This window comes from Penicillium manginii, assembly GCF_028828005.1.
Source record: "Penicillium manginii strain IBT 31320 chromosome Unknown utg000009l:1.0-3297300.0:1.0-3298630.0, whole genome shotgun sequence".
Lineage (NCBI taxonomy): Eukaryota > Fungi > Ascomycota > Eurotiomycetes > Eurotiales > Aspergillaceae > Penicillium > Penicillium manginii.
The window spans coordinates 3,224,993-3,232,524 of NW_026643110.1; the positions used below are offsets into that span (position 1 = coordinate 3,224,993).

The window sequence follows — 7,532 nt, forward strand, 5'->3', positions numbered from 1 at the left end:
CCGACCGGATTAGACTTGACAGAAAAATACATTTGTGTTGCTTGGCCATTCGAAGGCTTTCAGACTAGCTGCTTCAAGATTCCGCTCGAGGGTGAAAATTCTTGGGCTAAATTTTTGGAGGACTCCCAGGACTTTGCAACTTTCGCATATATCACGATGGAATGTTTCGAAACAGAGAATTTCAAATGCCGCAGCAGAGCACCAGAAGCTTGTCAACATATTCACCTTCTAGAAACTGCTGTTTTTCGCGCTCAACAAAAACTCAATCAATCGCCGCTCCAGGATGAGGAAGTTTGCTTTTTCCCAAGACTGGAGGGTATGTTCTGGGTCAAGGTGCTCAAGGAGCACATTTCTCAGCCAGCACGTCTTTTCAAATTGGAGACCATTTTGTCAATGCATCGCAACATCAGGCACAGGGTATACTGGAATGAGACACAAAAACAGCGGGACTGTCTTCGGGAATGTTCTACAGCCGGAACCCGAGGGGAGGTTGTTTCAGTGTTATCTGGAAGGAGGCGGAGGTAGTCACAGATCAAGTGATTTTCAAGCTTTTTGCCGAAAATAGACACTGTCAAAAATAAGGCCAATGAGAGATTGGCTTAATCTGAAGGTTGTGTTTTCTCTTGGGGGCCTGACGAGTATCAAGATCCCCAGAGCGGATGTCGCATGGCTATAGAGCGAATAGAGCTTACAGCTAGTGAGATGGACTGAGACAGGTACGGTAAATCTGAATGCAACATCAAGCCATATGTACACATTGTGAATCGGGGTCGGATTCCATGCTGAGGGCCTGAATGCCACATTATAAAAAGATGCCCATATCCGCTTGCAACCAGCATCATCAACAACCACGGTCAATTCAATCATCAATCGCTTCTAGTTCTACTCAAACGCATTGATACTAGTCAATTATTTACCAAGAATGAAGGCCGCAATCATCTCCTCTCTTTACCTTGCCGCCACCGGTGCCCTCGCTGTGCCTACCAAGCGGGCCGGTCAAGCTGTCACCATCACTGGTCTTAAGGCCACTTATTCGGACCAGCAGGGCTCCGTTCAGTTCTCTCTATGGGATCCAAACTACTCCGACAGCACCAGCGCAAGCCTAAATTGGTATGTTTTCCAATTGCCCTATTTTCCTGTCGACAAAAGTAACTAACGCTTACTTTAGGGATCGCCCCGGACAGCCACCCGCCGAAAGCTGGTCGGCCGATCACAACTATGTTGTTAAGTTCCCCAACGGTGTGAACTATGAGCAGCCGACGTGGTTGAGCTTTGTTATCAAGCGTACTGGGGGTGCAGAAGAAATTGATGTGGCTTTGGGTTCTAATGCTGATGCTTCCCAGTGGGGATGTCACAAAGAAGAGGGAACGCAGGTTTGCATTTTTACTGGTGATCTAATTGTCACCCCTTACTCTCCTTAGATTTTGGCTTTTCGCTTTCAGTTCTTGGTTTCTGGTTTTTGTTCTTGGTTGATGTGGATGTGGATGTGGATGTACACATAATGAGGGGGTTGCAGGAATAGGGGAGCTATATTTTACCTGATCACTCATTTTGAATGTTTTGTCTCTGTTACTATTGAATTTATAAATATCAGTATGTGTGGTTTTTCCCTACTATTATTTGAGTTCAAACTCGCTATTTTTTGGAGTTGAATGTTTTCAACGCATTCAACATCCTAAACAAAATTGCTCTGCAAAGCCGACGACCAACCAGCAAACCTCCCTTATCGAAATCAGGAAAGCCGAGCTTCTAGAAGTTAAACACGACCAGAGAAACCTTTAAGAACAGAATAGAGAGCTTCACGAGGAAGTGTGAGCTCTGCGAGTACAGATCGAAGCCAGGCCTCAGGCCTCGCCGGCCTTAACGTGGGCCACTGTAGTATCTAACCTCTTTTCTTCTCTCTCTCAGCTTAGTACCTTCGTTCAATGTTACTGCTATCTTCCAAAGCATCTGAGTCCTTACACTACCGCTTTATCAAGGTTTAGCAATATTTGTATGGTGGGTCCAATTTTTAGCCTAAAATTTATCGCACGAAGGGTGATATCGTACTAAACCTACATCGTACTAAACAGGTTTAACAGTATCTTGAATCATCTCCAGCTTTGGGATGGGGAGTCTTGGCGCCCTGTTGTACAAAGAGGGGTGCAAGGATCAGGACGTTGGGGGAGGTGGGATTTGGCGGAAGAGATGGGCGGACGACCACCGAATGTGAAGGAAAATCAATCCATCTGCTTACCCTTGCTTAACCCCTCTGCTCAGGGAGCTGGTGGAGCTAATTTGGGCGAAAAGTCTGGGGGGTGCCATCTATTAGGAAATACACGTGACTTGGAAGAGTCGGGGTTTCCTGGGAGCTTTGGGGTCCCTCTCAAACTCAAAAAAGGTGGTTGAGAGCGGTGCGTCATCTCTCGATCAAATGTATCAGCCACAAGCTGTACTCTGGTTGCTCTCAGAATATGCGCTTGATGTCATTGGGTCGCAACAGTTTCTTCTCATGGTGAGGTTAAAACGTTTGATCTGGAACCTTTTGGCTGCTTATAGCAGACTGCGGCGGACTGCCTGGATCTGACTTTCTGGATCGGGTCGATCCGTGCCCAGGAACAGTACCCGCCCCACCCCCTACAGTATGGAACCATGATCGACAGATTGTCATTCGGAAAGCCGTGGGGGGCGACGTTCCTGGCTTGTGCTCTTATATCACATGATGACGGACGAGACGGAGAACTTGCCCCTCTTTCAGCTTGTGGGGTCTAAGAAGCATTCCTACCATAATCCATACACAAGGCATTTTATTTGATTATGGAATCAGTATCATTTGGAGACTGCAATCATGGACTGCAGGTTGGACACAGCAGCGGCTCGATCCACAATGAAATCCATCTGCCGCCAGCTAAGTCAGGAATTGGACACGGTCGCAAGGTCGGCTTCCTAATGACTAGTGCCCGACCCCAGAGCGACCGGTGACCCCGCCTAGCCCTCTATCGACTGTTCCATTCCCGCGCGATCCGCATTTTGTCTCTCGCGACACGCTGCTCCATCAGATTCATGAGAAAACATCGGTGCCAGAGGGTCGAGAATCGCGCTAGTGGGTCTCGGCGGTGTCGGGTGAGTGTAGAGCGACGCGAACGTAGGCCTTTGCTCACAACCCGAAGGAAATCACAGCTTGCCATCGAATACTCCTATCAGGTCCGGTCCAAACCAGCGACATAGGTTTTTTGGGTCCATGCAAGTAACGAAGCTCGATTCGAGCAAACTTTCCGAGACTTAGCGGATCAGGTCAAAATCTACGGTCGCTAAGATCCGAAAGCTAATATGTTTAAACTGGTCGAGAACAAGCTCCGGGATGAGAAGTAAGGGAAATGGATTTGTATCCTTGATTAATGTCGATGACGATAAGTTCCTTTGCTCGCTTCCGACGGCAGGCAAGGAAGATCCAACGATAGGCCCAACGAACAGCATAACAAAAAAACCACTCTTGGAATACGTTCCTCGAAGCCGAAATGGATCCATCATTATTATAAGTCGGAGCAGAGAGGTTGCTTTAAAAATGGTCGACCATGAGCACCTTATTACAGTAGAACCGATGGAGAAGTCTGAGTCGCTGGAGCTTCTTCGAAGAAAGCTTCAGCACCCAGAGGAGAGCCAAGAATATCTACAATCAGTAAACGCGTCGGAGTTCATGCCGCTAGCGATCATACAGGCAGCCAGCTATTCGAAATCGGGCGCCTCGCTATTCGGTATCCCAATACCTAGCAGACTTTGAAGGGAGTGACCGTAAAGCGACAAGGCTTCTGGCAAAAGAGGCAGGTCGCCTCTCCCGGGACTGGGAAGCCACGAATTCAATTCTTGTGACGTGGCAAATTTCTTTCGGTCATCTTCGCCAAACAAATCCACCTGCAGCAGAGTTACTTTCATTCATGAGCTTTTTTGACTGGCAAGGGATACCAGAGAACCTTATTCGGCTTCGGCCTGAGGCCAAATGTACCTCTGGTGCAGAACTCTTTGACGGCTCCAGTGATGGGATGACATCTGAATCCGATAGAGACCCCGAATTTGAAGATGATATTACGACATTAAGAAATTACTCATTCGTATCCGTCAGTGAGAACAACACTTTCTTTACTATACATCGGCTGGTGCAACTGACTACGCGCGCATGGTTGAAATCTCACAGATAAATAGACCGATGGAAGAATAGATTCATTAGCATCCTGTGTGACAAATTTCCCACCGGTGAATACGAAAACTGGGAGAGGTGCAGGCTAATTTTTCCCCATGTCAAATCCGTAATGTCACAGTGGTCAGCATCACCTCAGTGTCTACTACAATGGGCTATATTGCTTTATAGGGGCGCATGGTATGCGGGGCAAAGCGGTAACATCGCGTATACAAGAGAAATAGCATCAAAATCAAGAGACCAAAGAAGAATTTTATTAGGTGACGAACACAAGGAAGTCATTGATAGCACAAGCATGTTGGCAACAGCATACAGGCTGAATGGGAGATAGAAGGAGGCCGAGCAGCTCTTTGTGCAGGTGATGGAGACGAGCAAGACGAAGCTTAGCGAGGATCATCCCCACACACTGACGAGTATGGCCAACCTCGCTTTCACTTGGAAATCTTCAGCTCACGATGCCGAAGCCATAGCTCTGCTAAGAACGTGCTTCACCAAGCAGAAGCAAATACTCGGCCTCAGCCATCCCACTACTTTATCTAGTTCTGGAACATTGTTAGAATGGGAAGTGGAAGTCACACGGGATACTGAAGGTGAATGGGAAACGGATGAGAAGTGGGAAACTAATGGAGAACGACATTGAGCCCTGGATGCGTCTCGGACTAGGGTACAAGAATGAAATACTGAGGAAGAATAGTGAATTCTCAGCTGCGGAGCTGTCGTGGTTGCGCGTGGCCAATTTAGTAATTCACAGGTCAGCCCCATTCATGCAGTATATCTCCTCATCTCTATCTGAATGATCCGATATGTCTTGTCTGGAAGGTATCCAGTATCCTATTATCTACCAAAGCCTACTAACCATGATGAGATTACAGTACCCGCATCAATCAACAGTATCGCACCCTGGCCCTCCTTTTACTTTCTGCTGCACAGTCGGATCCTCCCAATAACACGCAGATGGTGTAGAAACTGAATGAGAATCATACCTCTGCCGAAGATTTCCTCTCCGCTGCACTGTTTGGCTCCCAACCTGCGGTTGCCATCTCAAACCCCCCAAACTCAAATCCTGGCGCGACAGAGCAGCCTACCAGCGTCCACTCTCCTAAAGACCGCGCATGCTGCCATTCTCCGCGCTCAATAACAATCTGTGGCCTCTCACCCTCCCAAATATCGGGCCCAAGAACTAGGTCGCGGATGGGCTTGCCATCGTCCCAGGATAGCGAGAGCTGCAACGGTGCGCCAGCATAATAATGCCACACTTCGACAGCGTCAAGCACACGATGCCAGTGCGATAGGCCGGATTCGCCTTCGAGGAGATAATAGATATAGGTGCTGAGTGCGCGGCCCTCGACCGATACATTTGAGTCTCTGAATGTCTCAATGTAAAAGCCTTTCTCAGGATGGGGCGTAAGGTTGAGGGCAGCAATAACATCCTCGGCCCTATGTGTAGCAGTCATCGCGTATGGTGTTTACGGCTCGAGACTATCTTGAGTGGGAGTACATTCAATAATCATGTAAAAGATTAGTGGCAAAGTTCGATATAGGTTGTTCACAGGCTCAAAGGCCACTCAGGAGCCAGTGGCACCTGTGCATTCCTTGTGGCTTTTATAATAATCTTTTTGATGGTCTACCTAGATCCCCTTGATCAGCTGGAGCGGAAGCGACCGGATCGATTTTATGTCTTACAAATGTACACAGACGCAGAGTCTGACCGACGCAGAGTCTGACCGCAGCAGAGTGGCCTCGATGGAATTCAGCCTCCGTATACTATGCTCAACCGCGACAAGGATCGCCTCGGTCGCAGGATTAGGCAGAAAGGCGAGTGATGCAATCTTGCTGAATTTATGCCCTCGAATGTACTCCGGCCACCGGGTAAGCTCAAGCCAGGGTGAAGTCTCGGTCTCATCATGGTGGGTTGGTACAATCTTATCTTTAGCCTTTGCAAGCCCGTCCGAGCGGAGGGGCGCTGAGTTGACCTGGGATTGAATAAAGTCTGCCTTCGTTATTTCTAGTGCTGGTCGGATCCGTCGTTCATCCGCGATAGGTGTAACCACGAAGGAGCTACTATAGATGCCAGTTTTGAATAGTTGCTGGCATTTCACAGGCTGTAGCTGAGCACAACCCGCACGTTTTAGCCGTCCCCTCTGGCTAGTGAGGTTGGGATGTTTCTCACGGTGATGGTTCCGGATGGTAGAGTGGTGGAGAGCTATATAAATGCAGTGTTTTTCTGGACATCGATAGCCATTATAGACCGGCAATCCATCAATAGGTCGAGCATCTGGAGATGGGATGTGGAACGGCTCAATGTCGGGATTCCAGGGGCCGAACTTTATCGCTTCAGTGTATATAGCTGCCCTCTGTGCGCTAGATCTGGCATATGGATCATATGGTATGTTGGCCGGCTAAGTGACTCAACTTATGATTAGGGGTCACGGCCCACCGGCAGGTTTTGCAGATCCAGATCCGGTGGGTGGAATTGTAGTGGAAGAGCTCTACAAGAGTATCTATGATATCAGTGTTGCTAGGAGGCTGGGTGAGAAAAAAGCCTAAGACCTGTAGGATTTGTAAGGTAAGTTGGTAAACAGTGGAGAAGAGATTTTTCTATGGATCGTTAGCACAATTGTGAGAACGAAGCCACTGAATATGATAGCTCCGATAGCTTGATATAGGCCAATATTCAGGCGAGAAACCGCATTGAGCCCTGGGTGCGCCGCGGACCAGGGTATAGGTTCTCTTTGCCCGTTCTCTTTCACTTGGTGATCCGTTATGCGGCAAATGAATTTACATTCGAACGCTGCTCCACTGCAAAGGCACTTAAGTACCGGAACTTGGTTCCCAAGGGTATAGACACCAATTACTATCCTCCTCTGCACATTTATAGATTGATCGCATTTTGGTTGCATAGTGGGTGGTGGACGAGGATTCTGAGGTATTTTCGCCATTGGTCGGCGATGGCTAAGCACTGAGCCTACCGATCTCGGAAGACGCAGAGCTAGAGATTCGTCAATTTTCTTAGCACAATTAGTCCTTGCGCGACAACGTTATTACAGTTATGGCGTTGAAATGGAGATTGAAGGAATCACAACTTTGCCTTAGCGGGTGTTATTTCGTGTTCTCTTGATACGTATAGGAGATAAAATACAGCGACCGCTGCCATATCACATACGGCACCTGCCGGGTCGGGCGGCGGAATACGGAGTAGGATTCAGCAGCAATGCGTCTGACCCGCATTTATGGCCTGACTACTCACGCCATCCGTGCCACTTTCTCATATGACATTGGTCCTCTCAATTCCCTCGACAGCCTAACTCGCGATTAAGAAGAAAGAGGGAAAAGCTGCACAAGCACCTATAATGCCAAC

The 7,532-nt window shown here is 48.2% G+C and overlaps 2 protein-coding genes across 2 annotated transcripts; one reads left to right on the plus strand and one right to left on the minus strand.

Annotated features, from left to right (window-relative positions):
* Positions 1 to 922: 922 nt before the first annotated feature.
* On the plus strand, positions 923 to 1,421 carry N7533_012904 (uncharacterized protein; the record flags this gene model as incomplete). Its single annotated transcript, XM_057109554.1, has 2 exons — positions 923 to 1,110; positions 1,169 to 1,421. 2 exons carry the CDS (start codon positions 923 to 925, stop codon positions 1,419 to 1,421), a joined length of 441 nt encoding a protein of 146 aa, XP_056954655.1.
* A 3,730-nt stretch (positions 1,422 to 5,151) lies between these two features.
* Positions 5,152 to 5,628, minus strand: N7533_012905 (cupin domain-containing protein; the record flags this gene model as incomplete). The annotated part of the gene is made up of 1 exon (XM_057109555.1): positions 5,152 to 5,628. One exon carries the CDS (start codon positions 5,626 to 5,628, stop codon positions 5,152 to 5,154), a length of 477 nt encoding a protein of 158 aa, XP_056954656.1.
* Positions 5,629 to 7,532: the final 1,904 nt, after the last annotated feature.